Source organism: Peromyscus leucopus, chromosome 3 (assembly GCF_004664715.2).
Source record: "Peromyscus leucopus breed LL Stock chromosome 3, UCI_PerLeu_2.1, whole genome shotgun sequence".
NCBI lineage: Eukaryota > Metazoa > Chordata > Mammalia > Rodentia > Cricetidae > Peromyscus > Peromyscus leucopus.
The window spans coordinates 127,509,891-127,533,214 of record NC_051065.1 but is presented as its reverse complement, the minus strand read 5'-3'; the positions used below and the strand labels follow the sequence as shown (position 1 = coordinate 127,533,214).

Genomic DNA, 23,324 nt, shown 5'->3' with positions numbered 1-23,324 from the left:
CCTGAGAGATGGTGATGGGGCAGAAGGAAAGGTGTGTGCACACGTGCAGTATATGTGGTGTGTGTGCACACGTGCAGTATATGTGGTGTGTGTGCATACATGTGCAGGATATGTGGTGTGTGTGCACACATGTGCAGTATATGTGGTGTGTGTGCATACATGTGCAGGATATGTGGTATGTGTGCACACATGTGCAGTATATGTGGTGTGTGTGCATACATATGCAGGATATGTGGTGTGTGTGTACACATGTGCAGTACATGTGGTGTGTGTGCATACATGTGAAGGATATGTGGTGTGTGCACACATGTGCAGGATATGTGGTGTGTGTGCACACACGTGCAGTATATGTGGTGTGTGCACACACGCACAGTATATGTGGTGTGTGCACACACACGCAGTACATGTGGTGTGTATGCACACATGTGCAGTATATGTGGTGTGCGCACACGTGCAGTATATGTGGTGTGTATGCACACATGTGCAGTATATGTGGTATGTACGCACACATGTGCAGTATATTTGGTGTGTGTGCACACATGTGCAGGATATGTGGTGTGTGTGTACACATGTGCAGTATATGTGGTGTGTACACACACATGTGCAGTATATGTGGTGTTGTGCATGCATGTGCAGTATATGTGGTGTGTGCACACACGTGCAGGATATGTGGTGTGTGCGCACACGCGCAGTATATGTGGTGTGTGCGCACACATGTGCAGTATATGTGGTGTGTGCGCACACATGTGCAGTATATGTGGTGTGTGTGCATACACGTGCAGTATTTGTGGTGTGTGTGCACACACGTGCAGTATATGTGGTGTGTGTCCAGGCTGCAATATGTTGTATGTAGTGTGGGGTGTGGTAGGTCTAGGTGCATGATGTAGATGTGTGTGGCATGTTCTACAGTATTTTTATGTTCTGTGATATGCATGTCATATGTGTGTGTGTGTAGCTAGGATAATGACTAGCTTTGAATCTAAAACGGTGATTTTAAATGAGTGGAATCTTGGATTCATAATCTAGCAAAATAAAAGTCACTCTGTAATGTACTCAATATGCTATTGTGATTAAAAGCCCATTTGCCAGGTGTGGAACCTCCTGGCATCTGGCAGCACACTCGACAGGCAGAGGACTGTATAAATTGCAGAAACAATGAAGAGTTTGGGGTGATTCTTGCATCTATTTATGGAAGCAGAGAATGTCAGTCTCATGCAACATTATGTAACCTGAATTTTATCCAGCCTTTACAGTAAAACAATTTTTCCTAAAGCATGAAAAAATGGAACATTCTCATCCCTCCTTCCTGCTGAGCAGCTTGCCCATCCGCTACCTTAGCATCTGGTGGGGAGACTTACTCATCTTTCATCATAACACGGTGGGGGGCACCTACCACAGATGAAACAGGTTGTCTTGAGAATTTCTTCTTTCTTCTGCTTCTCACTTCTGAGGTCAGCAAAGGTGTCAATGATCACACCAAAAATCAGGTTCAGAACGATAATAATGACGATGAAGAAGAAGAGGAGGTCATAAACCACCCGGGCAGCAAATAAGGGCTCCTGCAACAGAAGTGCAAACACACCTGTAACACACACACACTTCGTGCCTGCTGAGCTAGCACACTGTCTAGCACAAACCCGATGTTCAACAGGTATCCTCTGGGTGAACACACACGGTAGCCCCGTTAGGAAAAGGAAAGCTCCCTCTATCCTTCTTTTCCTCCAGCTAAGGGAGTGCCTGAAGCCTGTTCTCAGAATTCTTCCATTTCTCTGGGGCTGATACATCTCCCCCAAGAGGAACATACTTTCTCGTGTGCTTTTACTAGTGATGGATGTGAAATGTCTGCACAGGCTCATGTTGTTGTTTGGACTCTTGGTCCTCATCTGGTGGTACTGTTAGGGGAGGCTGTGGAACCTTCAGGAGGTGGAGCCTCACCAGAGGAAGTGAGTCACTGGGGGCGGGCCTTGTCCCTGCTCCATTGCTGCTTCCTGAGGGTGGAAGCAATGTGGCCAGCTGGCTTCCGGGCCTTGCGCCACTCCGTCTCTAACTGAAGTCGTGTCTTTCCCAGGATGATGGGATACTCACATAGAACTGTGACCCAACATGGCCCTTCTTTCCTTAGTTTGCTTTGGTTGGGCATTTTGTCACATGAGTGAGAAACACAATCGTGCAGGTTTCTCCCAGACACCAAGCAAAAGGGAGTCAAACACAACCCCAAGGCTAGCTGAGGAAAACTGGTGATTTCTCAGCTTCTGCAGTAGTTCTGCCCTTGTTCTGACAAGGCCAAGTATGTGTGTCCTATCTGGTCTGCAATGTTAAAACACACATCAGAGACCACGGGATCCAGCTGTTTACAGGAGAGCTGAGCTTTTTAGCAAGATGACTGGACATTATATAACAGGCCAGTTGCAGAAGAAAACTGTTTGCTTCCAGCCTGGCACTTCAACATTTACAGTTACTGAGAAATGTTCTCACTTTGCCATTTTAATGTATGAAATTCCGTTAGAACTCATCCACACTTTGTATTCGTCCTGGTAAGTGATGGCGGTTCTTGGTTCTTCCTATGCAGAAGCAGAGTAAATCCTGCACCTGGGGATCCTGTGCTCTATTTAACAATCAGCTCCTGTAGAGTTTGTGGCTGTGACTTTGTTGCTGTGACATAATGTGCGGTTCAGACTGGAGCCCAGCTGACATCCAAAGGCTTTTAGTTCACCTCTGATCCCCGGGATTCCACTGTGCAATTAACTGTCCTACAGCCACTGCTATACTTTAGGGAAATGATGCTGTAGCCCTGAAAATCAAGACCATATGTAAACACTGGTAAGGAAGGCAACAAGAAAGAAGCAAGGCCTGTGTGCTACGGGCCTGTCACAGGGAGGCCTCCTCAGGGAAGCTGAGGCAGAAGAACAGCAACTTCAAGGCCAGCCTGGGCTACAGAGTGAGTTCAGGTCCAGCCTGGGCAATGCAGTAAAACTCCTAATCTCAAAGTTTAAAAAGTAAAAAGAGTGCTGGGGATATGTTGTGTTGACAGTTCAATTCCCAATTTAGGAAGGGAGGGAGAGAGGGAGGGAGGGAGGGAGGGAGGGAGGGAGGGAGGGAAGGAGGGAGGAGGGAGGGAGGGAGGGAGATGGCAGGTGGGAGGAGGGAGGGGAAGGGAGGGGAAGGGAGGGGTGGGCAGAAGGGAAGGGAAGGAGAAAGGGAAGGGAAGGGCTGAGGGAGAGAGGGAAGTAATGGGGGGAGGACATGAAGGAGGGACAGAGGGAAGGAAGGAAATAATCACGTGCTTCTTAAACGAAGCCCTTCCCGTCTTGCTCACATCTTTTGATGGTCGTCTCAGGACATCCCCCACGCCACCGCCATTCCGGAGGCCCTGGTTCAGCACCGTGACGATGCACATGAGCAGGGTGTCACACGTCCGCTCAATTCCATCCTCACTCCCTTCATCAGCTGCAGAAACACAAAGGTTTTGAAAACACACTATTATCTACATCCAAGAATCTGATTCTATTGTGCTGAACACAATGTTTTTGAAGTCACATGACATCTACTCCACATGTGACCACCACATATGACTGGCACATGTAGAACCACACTTATAATACCTTGAGATTTTGCTTTTCTTGCCTTGGTGGAAAATGACAGGATAGAAAGGTAAACTGTGACAAGGTTAAGACTCATGTGCCTGACCGTAGTGGAGACTGTGGTCAATGCAGCTCTCTACCCAGTGTGCCAAGAGGTTCAGATGAATGACCAGGTCAAGGAAGTGATCCGGACTGGGGTAGGTACCGACCTCCGCAGCTTCATATAGAATGAGGGTTGGCCAAGGACCATGTCAGGCATGTTAGAACTGCACACAGTAGGAGCTTACTATTATAGAAGCCACAATTCTATTATTTTGAGTAAGTTTCAGAGTTTTTTGAGGGACCACTTGGGACTAGAGATGAAACTCTGCTTAGGAATGAGAAGAAAGGAAAAGGTACAATGTGTCAGAAAAGTCCTGAGGTTGACGCCATGCTGAAAGATCCAGACAGAAAACAGAAAGCCTTTTAAAGCTAGGGCTGTCAGCTCAGCTGGGCACCAGAAAGAGGATTCTGTCACCTAGTAAGTGGGCAGAAAAGCAAAGGCTCATTTTGTTACAGAGCTAAAGAACCGCACCTCAGGGGACTTGTGGACCTGGGGCACATACATACATACAGTCTGCATGTCAAGGCAAGAATGTAAAAGCAACCACTGGCCATGGGGAAGGAAAGCCATCTCACCGAGTGGTCCATGGCCAATGCCTGTGTGGGCATCGTTAGGAGAAAGCTGAGTTCTCGCTTCTGAACAGATTTTATTTTATATCCTACGAAGAGGGACGCTGATGTTTTTACATGAGTCCAAGTTGCTCCTTCTAAAGCTGGAAAACCCATAGCAGGAGGGCTGCATGCAGACACAGGCAGACTAAGATTTCTGGTTTGGAAATCTGAAGGAATTTGGGGAGGAAGGAGCAATGGGGACTGGGCAGCTTTGAGGTGGTGACAGATCAACAGGACAGAAAAAGGAAGGAAGGGAGAGGGAAAGAGAATGTTACAGAGAATTTCTGAGTTCCAGAAAGGAGGTCATATGGAGTATACCTACGGCTGCTTCGCAAAAGTCAGACTTTTTTTTCTTTTTTTAGTTTTTTGAGACAGAGATTCTCTGTGTAGAATTCTCTCTGTGCTTTGCGCCTTTCCTGGAACTCTGTAGCCCAGGCTGGCCTGGAACTCACAGAGATCCATCTGCCTCTGCTTCCTGAGTGCTGGGATTAAAGGTGTGCGCCACCACCGCCCAGCTAAGTCAGACTTTCAATCAAAGCAAATGAGTAACAAGTGTTGTGGGATGCTAGATACATTTTACTAATTGGAACTGCCTGGTTGTAGCACAGCAAATGCCAGCTGAAGACCACTATGTGCCAGTTTGGTGGGCACATGGAAGTGACGGGAAATGAAGTTGTCTGGGAGCCAGGGAAATCCATACATCACATGTGATTAGCCATGGTGAAATAAAATGGATTGGCTGCCATACAAGATGCCACCACCATTGCCAGGCACGAGAAAAATACAAATCACAACTGCACTGATATCCCATCTCACCCCATATCAGCCAGCAACCATCAAGATTAAAAAAACAAAACAACAACAACAACAAAAAACCCCAACAACTGTTAGTGAGGGTGTGTGTATGTGTGTGTGTGTGTGTGTGTGTGTGACCCTTATACACAGCTGGTGGGGTAAGCTAATACGGCCACTACGGAAATAAGCATGGAAGTTCCTCAAAAATTAAAACTTGGGCCAAGACATGATCTGGTTCAGATTCCAAAGAATCAAAGCAGCTCACTACAGAGAGACCTGTATGCTCATGTTTACCAAGGCCTTGCTGCTACCGTAGCCAGCAGACAGAAGCGTCCTGGGCATACATCACAGATGAAGGGACCAACAGAGAAAGAAACTGTGGTTTGTATATACAACAGTTTCCTTCATTCATAAACAAGAAAGAAATTCTATTATTTGTAGGGAAACGGATGGAACAGGACTCACAAAGACAAGAATTGTGTGTTTTCTCTCACATGTATAACTTAGAAGACATGAAATTACACAGGGGTAGGGGACTATTCAGGCTGTGGAGGGGGGAGGGGAGCCAAGAAAGGGTAGCAGGGATCGAATATGCTCCAAGTTCATTAAATGCCAATACGGAAATGTCATAACGAAGCTCACAACCGTGCAATTGACAAGAACTAAGCATACAGGAAAGACATGGCAGAGTTACTTAAGTTTTTGAAATATAAAAATTGGATGGGTAAAATTTTATATAATGAGTTGGCTACAAATACACACCAAGAGGTTTGGCTTTCCATGGGGCATGCACACCACGGGGGTGGGGGTGGGAGTGGGGGTAGGGGGATGCCCAAGTCAGGTCAGTGCCAGCATTGGCCTAGTCATCTTGCTCAATGGTAGCCACACAGGCATGCTGGGGTCGTACAGCAGCCTCTACGAGCTTTATTAAAAGGTTCAACTGTTTGCCATGAGTCCACTTTCCACTCTAAGTCATTCAGAGATCCCATAGGTAAGTGCCCCCTGGTGGTCACTTGTGTGACAAGCTGATCCTTCTCACAGGAGCTTTGTGTGAGGAAAAGGAGATATAGATAGGTGTAAGTATCTCAGCCTACAGGAACCTTTCAGTCCCCAAGAAGGGCGGGTCAGCAGATGAAAAAACATATAGCATCCTGGGTGGCAGTGGCCTGGGCACTGAGCATCCGAAGAAGTGCCTGGCCAGCACTGTCAGGCCTAAGACAGTCCCTCAGATCCAACGACACACACACACACACACACACACACACACACACACACACACACACACACACACACCAGTGCTTGGTACATCGTTAGGGCCCAATGAATACAAGTTATCAATTACCCATATACAGTAGCTGTTAAATCTTACGAAAAGTCATTGTTTTAACACAATAACAAGTCTGACACTTGAGTGACGTGAGGTTATCCATTTTTAGTTGACCACCAGAAAACACATTTTTTTCTTAATTAATTTCTTTTTTCTTACCATTAATTAATTTCTTACCATAAATTAATTTCACATTAATTTCTTAATGGTAAGAAAAAATTTTTATTTGAGGAAAGGAATAAACATATCCTACTGGATCTGAAGCTATTCTCTCACCCAGAATGTTAGTCTATACATTAAAAAAAATACTGGACACTAGCTGGAGATGGTCAGTGATTAAGATAACTTGCTGGTCTTCCAGAGGACCAGAGTTCAGCTCCTAGCACCCATGTGGTGGGATGGCTCACAATGCCTTAACTCTAGCCCCGGGGGATCCAATGCTCTCTTCTGGCTTGGCATACACTGACACCAACCCACAAACACATAAATAAAAATACATCTTAAAAATACTGGACATGCTTGAACATAAGTATTTATTAATATCCCCTTTTTATGCTTTAATAATTAAATTATTTTTTGTTCGTGGCTCCTATGAACACAGCGGCCTGGAGCTGAGACTCATTTGAAAGTCTGAGAGCAATTCAAACCCTCTTGTCTTAAACTTTAACCACAATCCACCCATTATAGAAATGATGATCCTAAGCTTTTTTGTAACTAAGAAAATGTTTTAAAACATGGGTAGCCAATGGGAATCCAAAATGTAGCATGTGTTAGCTTAACAAGTTCTGCTACCCACCAACCTCTATTAAAGTAGGATGACAGGAGATTAAAATTGGTCTCATAAATGCTAAACACATGTGAAATTTATTCTCCTGAATGTGCAAATGGCACTGACTCACAAAGTACCCGTGATTATACTTTTAGTATTGTCTTAACAAGACTTGGCTTTTCTGGAAAAGTCAGTTTTTTGGGAGTGGGGGGTGGATTTGGGTAAGTATTTTCATTTGAGAGTCTGGCAGGCTTGAGGCAAGTGAAATATAAAGTTTTTGGAGTGTTTTTCAAGTTGAATTAGTTGCCAGTTGTCACATGAATCCTCTGTTGCTGGGAAAATGCCCTAACCTGCACCTGCAGGAGCCTCCCCAGGGCCAACACTGTGTCTTCCAGCCATGCCCCGCCTCCTACACAGGCTGTGTGCCTGGGCCTTTTGTGATGTGCACAAGACAGCAAACCAAGGCCCCACAAATGCACACCACAGCTCACGAATTAGAACTGCATTCCGGCCCTGGACAGGAAAGCTATTTTTAAGTCCAAGCGACATGTGTTGCACAATGGACACCAGACTTCAGCTTTCTCTCCACTAACATGACTAAATGCACGTGGCCAACATTTCAAGAAGCCGAGAAGATCAAACTCATGGGCTTTTCAATCAAATAACTGCAGCTAACTACATTCTGCCAAAATTTAGAGGAAATAAGCCCCCAGAGACAAAATCTACACACTTTTAATCAAATTACTATAATTATTCATATTGGCAAAATTGATAGGAAGTAAGGCTCAGAAGGTCAAATCCACTGGGGGCGTTGGTGGCTCACACCTTTAATCCCAGCACTCAGGAGGCAGAAGCAGGTAGATTTTGGTGAGTTCAAGTCCCGTCTGATCTACATATTGAGTTTCAGTACATCCAGGGCTAAATAATGATACCCTACTTTAAAAAATTAGACCTTAAATTACAAAAACAGAAGTCGAATTCAAAGACTTCCCAAATTCTAATCAAATCAATTTTAACCCTTGAATGCCAAGTGCTAAAGGCTGGCTCTGCTGTGGCTTCTCGGTGTCTTCAGCTCTGGCTGGGGGAACCTCCACTAGCTAAGCTGTCCCCCACCTCCAGCTCCAGGATGGTTTCCAACACCCCTGGCAGCTTCTCTACAAGATTTTCACACACTGCTACCATTGTACCCCAAATGACAGAGACTTTGGGGAAGGGGGCAGTGTACCTGGGGTGAAGAATTATCCCTATGTCCTTAGAAAAGAGAGAAACATCTGTAGTCAGGGACTTGTGGTGGAGACAGACTCTGAAAACTGCTGATGAATGACTTCATGTTAACAGAAGGTGCTCAGGTGGGTCCTTGAGAGGATGTTGTGGGGAGGAGGTGGGATGGCAATACAGACTGACCTGAAACTGGGGGTGAGCAGGCACTGTGCCCCCAAACCAGTGAGGTGGCTTTCACAAAGAATTTTCTAATTAAAAAAAAAATGTAGAGAGTACATAGATTGATAGTTTATTTGTGCCCTATTTCTGTGTGTGTGTGTGTGTGTGTGTGTGTGTGTGTGTGTGTGTGAGAGAGAGAGAGAGAGAGAGAGAGAGAGAGAGAGAGAGAGAGAGAGAGAGAGAGGAGGGAGGAGGAATGAATGTACATGCACACGAGTATGGAAGCCAGAGGTCGACCTTGGTTGCCCTTCTCAATTATTCTTACCTAGAATGGCTGGCCACTGAGCCCTGGGGATCCTCTTGTCCCCTCCTCCCCAGTTTTGGGGGTGCACATGTATACTGCAGTGTCCAGCTGTGTGTGTGTGTGTGTGTGTGTGTGTGTGTGTGTGTGTGTGTGTGTGTTTCCCCTGGGAATTGAACTCATGACCTCATGCTTGTACAGCAAGCACTTTACAGACTGAGCCACCAGCCTGTCCCATTTGTGACATATTTCTAGGAAGCTGAAGAATTTTACAATGACCATGTGCATCTGAGAGTGTTTGCAGGCCCTGAAATTCCTGTTGCTGTCCTCCCTCTGCAATATTCCCAGATCTCTTGTGGAAATATCTAGAGCAGAAGTTGGATTCTTTTTTAATCTGTGAGGATCCGGATGAAACTTCTCAGGGCCTTTGGGCCACACCCACTTCCTATTATATATCTTCCTTCAAAAAGTTAGAAATGGCATAACCATCCTTAGGTCAAGAGCCATGTAAAGACAAGTGGTGAATCAGATCTCTAAGCTCTGACCAAAGGCTTGTCACAGCCCAGGATAACATGACCAGGAAGAACAGAATTAGGGAACAGAAGGACATGGAAACCTGGAAACCACGGGTCCCAACCCATCCTAACATTTTGGGTTGGCATAAACACACAGAAACAAATGTACAGCTTCATTTGTGAGCTCCTAAACTCCCAATTACATGAGCCCAGGGTAGGTATTTATGGGATAACAGCTAAACCGTCAAAGAATGGTACTTTCACCAAGGGAGGGCCAAATGCAGGTCAATAATGTGAGATGGGCTTGAGATGGCTCAGTGGTTAAGGGCACACACTGCTGCTGCAGAGGACCTGGGTCACTTCCTACCATACTCAGCAGGCAGTTCACAGTTGCCTGTAACTCCAGGTCAAGGGGATGTCACACTCTCTTTTGGCCTCTAGGTGCTTACACACAAGTGCCATATACTTAAATAGAAAATAAAAATAAATCTTAAAAAGAGAGTGTATGAGGTGACTCAAGAGGGGTCCCAACACTCAGTGTTCAGCAGCTTGCCAAGGAGTTTGATGTCAAGAACCTCTGCTGTGACCTGTGGGGGAAGCTGGAGGAACTGGAGGGACACACACAACATGACTGTAGAGAGAGGATGCTCGGCAAGCCAAGAAGAGCTGGTCCTCAGGTGAGTTTTGACTGGGGGTCAGGCAAACCTTGCTGGAAATATCTCCAGTGCCTGTACCTGGAATGAATACAGCATTGAATTCTCTCTCTAGGTTAGAAAGTATGAGCTTTAGTCAGTGGAAGGGACCATTCACCCCCTGCCCACCAACAGTCCAACATCTCAAGAAAAACGTAACTCAATGCTCCATCCTTCCACTGCCTTTCACGACACTTCCCTCAACCGCCCTGCGTTTATCTCACCATTTGACTGACTCTGCACTTCTTTAGCTGTGACAACTTTTGAGTTACATCAAGATCTACTACCAAAAAGGGCTGGGTATAGCTCACAGGTAGAGCCCTCGCCTAATGTGAATGTGGCCCTGAACTCACCTCCAAATACACACCCCCCATCAGCTGTATCTCTTGCTTTCAGAAATACATCGCTATTTTTTCTATAATTTAGAAAACACCATCTATGCTATGTTCCCAGACTCCTGCTACATCTTAAGAGAATGGCTTAGAACTAAAGTTATTTTTACACATCTGTTTGCTCCTGCAGAGGGAGAGGGATTTTTTTATTCATTTTTTCTGTCCTTATGAGCTATCCAAACATAGTTCTGAAAGCCTGCACACCATAAGCCAGAAAAGTGGCAAGCCCAGCGTTACAGCCAGGATTGTAGAGTAGAATCCATGCTTTCCCACATCTCTTGCTGGTAGCCAAGTAGTCAGAAGGGGACCCCTTAGTGTGGGCTGCTGTTTGGGAGTAGCACATTCCGGAATGTGGTGGTATTGTGTTCCCTGAAATATTGTACACCCTAATAAACTTATCTGGGGTCAGAGACAGAACAGCCACAATATTAAACATAGAGGATAGGCAGTGGTAGCACATGCCTTTAATCCCAGCACTTGGGAGGCAGAGCTAGGCAGAAATCCATGTGTTCAAGGATACAGCCAAGCATGGTGACTCATGCCTTTAATCCCAGAAAGTGTGCCTTTAATCCCAGGGAGTGATAGCAGATAGCAGAAAGGTATATAAGGCGTGAAGACCAGGAACTAGAAACATTTGGCCTTGTTAAGCTTTTAGGTTTTGAGCAGCACAGTTCAGCTGAGATTCATTCTGGATGAGGACTCAGGGGCATCCAGTCTGAGGAAACAGGATCAGCTGAGAAGTTGGCCAGGTGAGGTAGCTGTGGCTTGTTCTGTCTCTCTGATCTTCCAGCATTCATCCCAATAACTGGCCTCAGGTTTGATTTTATTAATAAGACTGTAAGATTTCAGACAATGAATCTGCCAGGTTTGGGTAGACAGAAACACTGTGGGAGCAAGGTAGCTCAGTATAACAAATGCAGAATCCTTTCTCTAGCTTGGATTATTTTGGTCCTTTACCCTCTGTTCTTCTATTTCAATACATTATGAAATTCTAAGATCAACTCTCATGGACATAATAAAATATCTAATTACATGTTAGAGGGACTAGTACAGACCTGAGTTGTCAGTACATACCTGTGTTCACAGATGGGATTGTGGTGGAGCAGTTTTCCTTCTGGCAGGTTCCCATCATGGAAGGTAAGGTCATGGTGGGAGCCCCGTGATCACCTGGGAAGACAGAGAGCAGAGACTGTAGAGAGGCATAACACACACGACATATGGACACAACCACAGAGTTTAAAGACGTCTGTGTTTCACCTGAGCTGCATTCCTAAAGCCTCCTGCTGAGTTAGCCTGGAGCTCTGAGCAGTTCTGTCTGTTAAAGCAATTTTATAAATAGAGAGTAGATTTATCACCAATGTGCAAAAAGCTCCATTCATATAATTTCCTTCTTTTAGTAGCTGTAATAAAGTATTAATAACATCACCATGAACACTAATATTTCTATGGACAGGTGCATTCAAGGTTCTGACCTGGGCTGCCAGGACTGCTTCCTCCCAGCCCAGTGAGCCCCCGGCAGGCTCAAGTCACCAGTCCCTGTGGCTGAGGTAAGGACCCCGGGTGGGCAGTTCACACCATGAAGTATGGACCCCAGGGAAAAAAAGACTTCAACCAGCCCAAGGATAGAAGACTCTTTTTTCTGTTTTCTTCCTGAGTCCCCAGGAACCCCTCTTTCTGCTGGCTTTCCACTGGCTTCGCTGACCCACATGGTACAGAGATAATGACCTTTCTATTTGCACAAAACAAAGTTAAACTTGAAAGTTTGATTCATAAGCTGAGAGGACCAAAAGAAGTAGATGCTACAAACAGGAGCTGGTATCGGAAGGAGATGTGAAGAGTGGGTGGGCTGGGCAGGCACCGGTGTTCCCAAGAGTGCTGTGACAGCATTGGGAAGGAGTGTCACTGTTACTGTCAGCATTGATGTGGACCAGGAGTGCAAGTCAGTGGTCAGAGAGGGAGAGAGGTGGAGTTCTGAGTGAGCCCCGCTGACAGTCCCTGAGGAAGGACTTGACCTGTCACACTAGGCTCCAACGGCTCAGAATCCAAGGCTTTGGAGAACGGTAACTGGAGCTGACAGACTCGTAAAGCAGAGGTTAACACAAAGCCACGCAGCAGACGAGGGAGCTCGTGTTCTAGAAGGGAAAGGAAATAGCTACTTGGAGAAGGACTCACTAGTGGAATCACAGGGTTGATGAACGTGATACAGAGCACGGAGCCCAGGGGGCACCAAGTGCGATTTACAGTGTCAGAGGAGAGTGAAGGACGCAGCAGGCCGAGTCTCGCAAGCCTCTAGGCCAGCACTTTCCACCAAGCACCCAACAGATGGTGCAGATCCTCGGAGAGAACCAGAGCTGTGGCTGGAAGGGCCAGAGGGAGACCTTAGGTTACGAAGCCACGAGGGCGACTTCTCCTCTACTCTGGGTGGGTGAGAATGAGGATAGGGCGGGTCTGACGACACTGTGGCCGCCTGTCAGGAGAACGTCCCTTTCTTGTGCTTCTCCATGACCCTGCTCTGGCCATGCTGGAGTGACCGCTTCTTCCCACTAAGCAGCGGATCTCAGGCCCAGGGGTGAAATCCGCGTCCTCCTCAAGCTCCAATGACACCTGCAGGGCGCTGTCTTCCTGCTCCCCCAGCACTTGAGGACAGGCCCCTGAGCTCTGACTTCCCACCGTCCCACCTGTCCCCACCTGTGGGGTTTCTGATCACTTTATACCTGCATTCTTCTGCAACACAAATGTCATCACTACCTGAGTGTGTTAGCCTCAGTAATTTCACCCATGGTCAACTTCGTGAGTGACAGTGCTCAAAACACAAAGAATGAAGATGCCATGTGCCAACTGAGATCATGGTGCAGGCTAGATACTCCCACCAAAGCGCATCCTGAAGTTGAAGCCTGGCTGTGAAGTGTTGAGAGGTGATCAGGCATGGCGTCTCTCCCCTCACAGTTGGGTTAATGCACTCATGGATTACTGCTTTATCTCTACAGTGGGTTCATGATAAAGCCTGGTTTGCCTCTCCTCATGGTGGGATACCCTATGTTGGTACCTGTCACAGAACAGCCTCTTCAGATGCCAAGCAGATTCCCTGAGACTCGGGAACCATGGACTAAATGAACCTCTATTCTTTATAAACCACCATGCCTCTAGTAATCTGTTATGGCAACAGAAAGCAGACTTAAGGCAGATGCTGCTACATGGTGTTAGAAATGAAATTCAAAGTATGGAAACAAAGATGCTTTTTCTAGGACCTTAAGCTATGAAACAAAAACTTTCAACCCACAGAGAACCAGGAGTTTAAAGTCTGTTCATTGCCCCCATGTGCTGCACGTTCATAGTATTTGCAAAAGGTTGGGGTTTGTTTTTGTTTTTGTTTTTGTTTTTTGCACTGGTTTCTATACTAATGTGCATACACACTTTCAGTAAAGACAGAGCTTGAAATTTTAGCTTTAGTGTTTCTTATGTTGCATTTTTTACCAACTTCCTCTTCAAACAACATAAAATATTTACCACCAAATTAAAAAAAAAAAAAAACAGTAACTACTGTATAGATTTGCTTTGGAAGTTGTAATGCTTCTGTTTCACGTTTTCTCTCCTCCACAAACTGTGGCCAGGCCTCTAACCTAGCAAGTAATTAAAAGTCGAGGCTTGCTGAGTGCTAAGGATGGACGGTTCCTAAGGAGTTTGGAAAGAGTGGAGTCCTGGGAATTTACATAAAGCCTTTCCTTCACACACATGAAACCTGCTGGACTGGTTTGCATTTTCAGTGTCCCTCAAGGGCCGTAGACTGAGGGTATGGGCACCAGCTCAGGGAGCTGGCTGATCTTTTGGGGGGTGGGGTCTAGTGTGGGGTCACTGGGGTGTACCACTGAAGAGGCATTGGGGACCCTCCTCTCTGGCTCTCTGCCTCAAAGCCACTTCAGGGTGAGAATCTTTGCTCAATGCCCATGTTCTGTCTTGCCATAGGTCTAAGGGGATGGGGCGAAGTGACATTAACTAAAAACAAGAGCTGCCAAAATAAGTCATTCCTTGTATTAAAGTTATTTTCTTGGGCCTTTTTATTACAACAATGAACGGAAAGTTGGCAGCATGCCTGTTAAACTCTAGAAGAGTCATATGAAGTTGTTACATTTCATGCAACCACATATTTCACGGTCCTGAAAGCAAAGACTAATATTTGGTGTGGTGTTCAAGAGTGTCTCCAGTGAAGAAGTGTTTCTAACACGTGTGTAAGGCATTTAGGCTCACTGATGAATGACTGTGAACACCACTTCGTCAGCCCATAGTCTTATGAAAGAAACCACTATACATTGTCAGGTCCACAATTAAGAACTATCTGTTATCTTGTAGATTTGTGGGAGTTTCCCTTACATCAGGCTCTACCTGACCCCCCAAAGCACCCCCTTCCAATCATCTCTTTCAGTGCTCCCTTCCACCTCATACTGGGTCGCCTTGTCCAGTCTAAATACAAGGGGAAATGCCTTACAGCAATTTGACATGCCATGCTTTGTTGATACCCATGGGAGGCCTGCCCCTTTCTGAACAGAAGCAGAGAAGGAGTGGATGCAGGAGGGAGGTAGAGAGGAGGGAAGGAGGGAAAACTGTGGTCGGATGTAAAAGAAAATACATACATACATACATACATACATACATACATACATACATACATAGTGTCTGTTAAAGGCAAGAAGGAATACTGCATATGTTTCCACTAATTAAATCTTAGCTTTAAAGTCAATGGTTTGAGGAGAAATCATGCCTTTTTGGGACTCCCTGTCTCTATTAATGGTAATTAGTAGAATCAAGAAAACATCACAATATAAAACTGTGGTTTCTACAGACCAAAGCAGGGTTGGGGGAAGGTTAAGGAAGGAATTTGACCCAGCAACAAAGGGGTGTGTATGAGAGGTAAAAGAGCAAACAAAAATAACCAAGAAGTCTAAAGTAACCAAGAGGACGGGACCTCATGGCGGGGCCTCTCAGTGAGAACACTGGTGATGTCTAAGTGGCCCAGGGCAAACATCGTTCAGGCGCTGCCACCATCACAGCCGAGGAACGGGTCCTTTAGCCACAGCCTCTGAGCATGTCTTCCAAAACACACTTCTTACTACCTGATGATTTCCAAATCCAAACATTCATCACTTTAAGTTTTTTGAACATAATACAATGCATGTGGAAAATGGCTGAGTGGTGGCGTAGGTGCCGGACGCTGCTCTCTGAGGAAATGGGAAGAAGAGGAAAAACAGAATCCTGGATTGCCTGCAGCTAAGCTGTGGCAGCCTCCTGCAATATGGTCAGCATTACGAAACCCTGAGAGATGGAGCGCAGATGAGGTCTCTGGTGTATTCCCAACCCACACTGACAGCATACAGGCTAAAGTATTTCGAATTCTCAACTCTTAGAAGTTGAATTAGCTACTTTAATCATTGTGAGGATCAAATACCTAACAAGGAGCAACTTGAGGAAGGAATAGACAGTTTACTTTGGCTAACGGTTCAAAGAGATACAGCCCCGACATGGCGGCAGCCCAGGCAGCTGGTCACACTGTGTGAGCAGTCAGGAGGCTGAGAGTAGACAGGAAGTGAGGCTAGACTAGCCAACCCAAGGCCCACCACTTCCTCCAGGGAGGCTCCACAGTGCCACCATGTGGGGACCAGATGTTCAAACACATGAGGCTGGGAGGACATTGTACCCTCAAGCCACAGCAGCAGTAAACAAGACCACATCTCAAAAGAGGGCAAGTAAGCTTTCCCCCATCCCTGTTCGTCTGAAATCCCCAGACAAGGTGTGTACAAGTTAGAACTACCAGCAGAGCTCAGAGGACGGAATGGCTACCTGTGACAGGCGTTCTGTTTTTCAGTCTGTCCACTTCCATGGTGAAGTCATCCTTTAGGAAAAGGAAGCCGATGATAGAGAAGAGGTAGACCAGGATGAGAGCCAAGACCGCTGTCAGGATGATGGAGCGGCCATTCCGTGTGACACTTTTGATGACGTTCAGCAGGGTCTCTTCTCTGTACACCAAATCAAAGAGCTACAGAAATAACAATTAGAAAATAACCTTCAAACAAATAACATTTTTAAATGAACCCAAACAGCTGAGCTAGAATGCAAGGAGACACAGTTTTAGTGAAGACAGCTCTAGCAGCATGTAAGGTGCATGTTGGCTTAGACACTCACTTTCATTTGAATTTAGAAAATTTATAATATTAGGCACATGCAATTTACGGGACAGTTGAAAAATTCATTAAATTTGTTCAATTATGGGACTCAAAATGCAGAGGACAATTTTATGAGTCTGGTGCCATAGAAAATGTTTGAATTTAAAATATTTAGACAGTGAAGACACTCTTCCTTACTAAAACAGTATGTAAATGAGGACACAAATCTACATTCCTTTATACTTTTGAGAGCAGAACCACAAACAAAAAAGGTAACTGCTTTGCCAATTCCTTCCCTCTAAAGGGTTGCTCTCCAGTCTGTCTTTAGTAGGAACTCTACACAGTAATGCAGAACTGAAGCACATGTCTGCTACCTGCGGCCAGTGGTGGGAACCATTTTACACACTGCTACATTATAAAACTGAAATTATCAATTAGCAAGTACATTTTTATTATACAGAAGCAGTTAAAAAATAAAGTTACATTCATTTTCAGAAATGTCCAAAAATGTTTAAAAATGAATCCCATCTTCAAAACTGGAAAACTCAGGGTTTGTGTTTGTGTTCTTATGGGGAGATGAGACCCAGAGCTTGGCTGGACTAGAATGACCGGTTAGGTGTGTGTGTCCTTTCAAAAGCCCTGGTCTGCTGTGTACCAAGGGTTGCGCTGTAATCACAGCCTGGCCAGTCATTGCTGTGCAGAGCCTGTCTCTAGCATACTGGCATTTGATGAGTCAAATTCTTAAAAAATTCACTACTTTGTTCTCTGTTTATCTCTTGGGAAGTACAGCTATTATTAGGAACAAAGTCAATATTCTTCAATAAAGATGAATTCATTGTCACAAACTCAACCTCTAGATTGTCAATGTTCTGGTGTCTTCAACCTTTTAAACACTTAGGGTGACATAAAGAGATTTTATTTTAACTCAGTAGGGGCCAGCGTAGATGGCGTTCATAGTGATGAAATGAGAAACTGCCTCAAACAAGGTGGTGGCTGACGAGTGACACCCAAGCTGGTCCTCTGACTTCTGCCTGTGCACGGTGGCATGCATGTGCCTGTATTCAAACACCACTCACAGATTTAAACGCATATTTTTATACTAACTGCTTTCCTCATTCATGACTATAAAGCAGTCTAAATGGAGAAAGGAAGATGGCCTTTGGGGACGAGGGCATCTAAGAAGGACGTATAGTTGGGTGTAGTGATGCACAGGCACCACCCCAGCACAGGGAGACTGAGGTGGGAAGATTGTGAGTTAGGGGCCAGCCTGGGCTACACAGTGAAGCAATTCATCTCTCAGCAAAAACAAAAGAATCTGAAAAAAAACTGTCTAAAGATTTAAAGATACATAGCTAAGCTTAGCCATGATGATATATACTAACAATGGTGACATAAGCTAACGGTGGTGATGTAAGCTAAAGACGGTGGTGACATCATAAACTAACGATGGTGACATCATTAACGATGGAGACATCATAAACTAACGATGGTGACATAAGCTAATGGTTGTGATGAAAGCTAATGGTGGTAACATACACAAGCTAAAGATGGTGGTGACATCATAAACTAATGATGGTGACAGCATTAACGATGGAGACATCATAAACTAACGATGGTGACAGCATTAGCGATGGAGACATAATCTAAGAAGCTGTACTTTAAACCGATTGCCCTTTTGCTAGGGTGCCTTTTGTTCCTTCTCATTTTGCTTACATGCCACTGTAATGATTAATATAACATTTGATACTATAAACCGAAGATAATGATTTTAGCACACAGGACCATACGTCCTTATTTGTCCGCTATGTAGTTGGATAATAAATTGAGTAAATATTACTTGGCTGGAAACCCAAAGCAGCTTGTCGTATGAAGCCTGGGCCAAGAGAAGAGGGCAGGAGGTGGCTTGCTTCTCAGCAAACAGAACTCCATCGCCCATGTACTTCCCAGAGGAAAGATTAAAAATGATAACCCATACTTCTAGGAAATTCCAAAAACAACATAATTTGTGCCTTGCTAAGAAAACAAAACAAACAACAACAACAAAACCAACCAACCAACAAGCTAAGGTGTAAGAGGGGGCATCATGTGCTCAGCAGCAATTGTCTCTAATGCTCTACTCACCAGGAAGCTGTAGAAGAACTCGTGAACAAAGAGACCGAGCATGCAAACCAGGACATATGCCACATGGTAGAGAAAGGCCATGTCCAGGATGACCGCTCGATAACCTCGGGTGAATGTGCCTCGGTTTCCCACAAAACTCACCAGGAACACGATTTTATTGCATAGCTAAAGGGAGGAGAAAGTGGATGTTAGTGCTTCAAGGTCGTCTACAGAAGAAGACTGTGAAGAATGAGTGCTGCTGAGTCTGCGGCTTCCTTTCCCGGTGTCCTCTGTTGTCTCTCAGGCAGTTTACAAAGGCACATGTAAACCAACACAGAACTGGCTCCCTTTGTAGCTCCAGACAGAATGATAGACCCTAGTCTGCCACCAACACAGACAGAGTGAAAATCTGGCTTTTCCTTAGTCTTGGACAACCTAGTTCTTGCCATGGGAAGTCTCCATGGTTTCTGAAAACCTGCCATAAAGAGGTCTTACCTCACAGACCCCTCAGAAACCCAGATGACAACACCACAGTTGTTCTTCAAATGTTCCTTAGGTACTTATGACTCTACATGTTTATATCTGTGCCTTTAGGAATGCAAAAATGCTCTTTGCACCACTGATTATATATATTATACACCCATACACACACACACACACACACACACACACACACATATATATATATTACATACATACACACACATATGCATGTTATCAAACTTGAGAGAGTATGAACATTTCCATCAACATCCTGAAGTCTGAATCAATACAGAAAAAATAAAAAACTGGAAATGATTGCATGTTATGAAGGTCCAATCAGACCAGCAACACAGCCACTAATGGCAAACTCTTCCTCCATTTCCCCAACTAGCTGTCCATCCTCTCAATAATCAATAATCTCAAACCCCTTTCACACTCTTGTCAGCAATGCCAGCAACAGTCAAGCAGGAACCTTACTTTGCTGCTCAGCCATTCACGTTCTCACTCAGCACAGCTAAGACATGCTGGAGATTTCAGAGTGACTGCTCAAGAGCAAGTCTGGTATTAGAGAAAACTGCTCAAAACCCATCAATGAACACACAACAAAGGTCCTGTGTCTGGCAACAAGCTGAACAAGGGTGAGGACAAATGTCTGGCAAAGCAATATCTAGCCACTCCTCTGAATTGCTTTTGAGAGACCCTGTTAAAAATTACACAACTTACCTTGACTTGCCTACCCAGGTTCATCAACGTGATACAGAAGGGGGTTATACAAGAATAGAATTAAAAACCTCTTCACAGGGTAAACTGTGTGACACAGACATATGGAGTGTGTCGTTTTTTGATTTTCTAGGATGAGTTACAAAATATATACAGGAAAACTATTTATAAAGCAGGCACATTGGAGAGTAATAGACTGAACTAAATTCTCAAAATGATCAATAAATTTTAGTTACAGAGTATAAAAGACAAGATGCATTTCTTGGTCATGCTAACATAAAAAATAAAAGAGATTTGCTTTGCTTGTTTGCCAAGATGGCATTGCATGACCCTTGACCTGTAGCTGGGTACATATGCTTCTGTTCCCTAGAGCACTGGTTCTCAACCTTCCTAATGCCACTGTGACCCTTTAATACAGTTCCTCATGGCAGTGACCCCCAACCATGACATTACTTTTGTTGCTACTTCATAACTGTAATTTTGCTACTGTTATGAATCACAATGTAAATATCAGATATACAGGATATCTGATATGTGACCCTTGTGAAAGGGCCAGTTGACCCCCAAAGGAGTTGTGACCCACAGGTTGAGAACTGCTGCTCTAGAGACATCTGGAAGTGGAGTGAGGTTGCCGGGTGCTGTGGCTTTTCCATGTGTCCACAGAGTTCAGAGTGGAAATGGTCCCTGTGTTTAAGGCGTTTGTGCCAAGGACCATTGCTGAGAGTCCTTTCGTCTTATTGAGGACTCCGTCTCTGAGCAGAATATCTAGCCCTCGTTCATGTTATTACTATGGGAAAATATGGCCTATTTTCCAAGAATAAATTGTGAAGTAGAAAAACAAAAGACTGTCTGCTGATGTATTGAAAGGTAAACTCACGGTCTCTAACAATGTCACCATGTTTTCATCAACCATGGAAATCAACCTTTTCACTGAAAAATGAGATGATATAATTCAATAATCTCCAGGTAGGTGGTGTTACACCTTAGGCAGGATAAAATCTTAAGGGCACTATGTAGATCAAAATTTACATACAGTCAAATATCACCCTGAAATCTTTTAAACTCTCAGCAGAACAGTAAAGCACACACAGGCAGTGTGAGTAGCTGCACTCATGACATTCAGCACAGCCTCACAGAAGCTTTGTATTTTGACAACTGTATGCCAGAAACAGTGGCATCTGGTGACCGTATTAAACAAAACATTGTGTGTGTGTCTCTGAAAGAGATCAGAGGAAAGGAAAGTTTCAGCTCAGAGTGTGTAACTGAACTGATGTGTTTAGTGAATGCATTGCAGGACTCAGTCTACAAGTTCCCAGTGGCCCTCGGTCACCCGGGTAACTACAGATGCACAGCTGAGAACACCACCCCACTCAGCTGAGCACGCGGTAACTGTCAATAGCCCAGCTCACTACTAAAACCTTATGTGCTTTTCTTTTGTGCAAAGTGGGGAGAACAAATTCTACCATTTCACATTAAAATAACTGTGAGAAAGGCTGGCACCATTAAGCGAATCACAGATTCCCAGACATTATTAGAAAGGGGGGAAGGTGTGGTGGTTTGAATAAAAATGGCCCCCAGAGGCTTACAGGGAGTGAGGGCATGGTCTTGTTGGAGTAGGTGTAGCTTTGTTGGAGGAAGTGTGTCACTAGGGGTGGGCTCTGAGGCCTCAAATGCTCAAGCCAGGTCTAGTGTGACATTCACTTCCTGCTGCCTGTGGACCAAGATGTAGAACTCTCAGCTCCTTCTCTAGCCCCATGTCTGCCTGCAGGCCACCATGCTTCTGCCATAATGATAATGGACTAAATCTCTGAACTGTAAGCCAGCCCCAGTTAAATGTTTTCTTTTATAAGAGATACCAAAAAAAAAAAAAAAAAAAAATAAGAGATACCATGGTTATGGTGTTACTTCACAGCAATAAAACCCTAACTAAGATAAGAGTATTAGCAGGATGTCTTTATAAGATGATAAAAAGACATTTCTCTGTGGAGTTGGGAGTGTGGCTCAGTAGTAGAGCACGTGCCTAGTATGTGTGAGGCCCAAGGTTCAGTTCCTAGCATCAGAAGACTATCTTTAATGACATGTACTGTGTTCTTCTTTATCACAAATAATCTAAGCCACAAAGATAAATGGAGTGGTTAAGGAGGATATAATGAATCAGAAATCTCTTTAAAAACAGGAAATACTGCCGGGCGGTGGTGGCACACGCCTTTAATCCCAGCACTCGGGAGGCAGAGCCAGGCGGATCGCTGTGAGTTCGAGGCCAGCCTGGTCTACCAAGTGAGCTCCAGAAAAGGCGCAAAGCTACGCAGAGAAACCCTGTCTCGAAAAAACCAAAAAAAAAAAAAAAAAACAGGAAATACTACATCTGTATAAATGAGATTTGCAAAAATGCGCAATAATGTGAACAAACATTGTGGTCCCAGTTTTATAGAATGTGCCTCTGTATATTTCAGAATGTTAATTTGCACCAACATTAGCTGAAGATGCCACACTGTGCATGAGAAGAAAACTGTGTAAGATGTACTTTGCAGCACTCAAAATTACTGAATTTTCTGAGACAACTGTGACAGGAAAATCTAGCTGAAATGTAGACAAATTTCAAGCTTTACAAATGAATTCAATTTTATCATAATAAACTAGAAACTGATAAATACTGAAGTCTTCCTTCTATTATATTTCCTTCTCATAAAAGAGACTTTTCATATCTATTTAACATTATGAGGGACAGAGTCTAGAGACAAGCTACTATGTGAGCTAAGATGCAGACACATCATAGGGGCAATATGTGGCTGATATATTGTGCACCCCAATAAACTTATCTGGGGGTCAGAGAGCAGAACAGCCACTATATTCGACATAGAGGGCAAAAAATGGTGGCATATATGCCTTTAATCCTAGCATTCCAGAGGCGGAGATCCATCTGGATCTCTATGAGTTCAAAGCCACAATGGAAACAGCCAGGCATGGTGACTCACGCCTTTAATCCCAGGAAGTGATGACAGGAAGCAGAAATGTATATAAGGTGTGAGGACCAGGAACTAGACTCTTTTAAAGCTTTTAGCTTTTAGCAGCAGTTCAGCTGAGATCCATTTGGATGAGGACTCAGAGGCTTCCAGTTTGAGGAAACAGGATCAGCTGAGAAGTTATCGAGGTAAGGTTAGCTGTGGCTTATTCTGCTTTTTTGGCTTTTCAGAATTCACCCCAATACCTGGCTCCTGAGTTTTCTATTAAAAAGACTTTTAAAGATTCATGCTACAGCAGTACTTTCTGATTAATTAGTGATCTGCATATCAGATACTTGGTAAATGGTAGATATTATCACCACTGTATCAATATAATAGTACTGCTCTTTTCCAGTTCTTCCACACCAGGATTCTCAATTGATCTCAGCAGCCAGATG

General features: G+C 44.5%; 1 protein-coding gene across 2 annotated transcripts in view; it reads right to left on the bottom strand.

Annotated features, from left to right (window-relative positions):
* Positions 1-23,324, bottom strand: part of Itpr2 (inositol 1,4,5-trisphosphate receptor type 2) — a 423,811-nt gene that overhangs the window by 56,008 nt on the left and 344,479 nt on the right. For both annotated transcript variants that reach the window (XM_028891637.2, XM_028891638.2), the window contains 5 exons: positions 18,743-18,907; positions 16,299-16,494; positions 11,541-11,633; positions 3,317-3,447; positions 1,394-1,559 (listed from right to left, as the gene is read on the bottom strand). In XM_028891637.2, the coding sequence (XP_028747470.1) occupies positions 1,394-1,559; positions 3,317-3,447; positions 11,541-11,633; positions 16,299-16,494; positions 18,743-18,907 (751 nt within the window). The remainder of the gene's footprint in view (positions 1-1,393; positions 1,560-3,316; positions 3,448-11,540; positions 11,634-16,298; positions 16,495-18,742; positions 18,908-23,324) is intronic.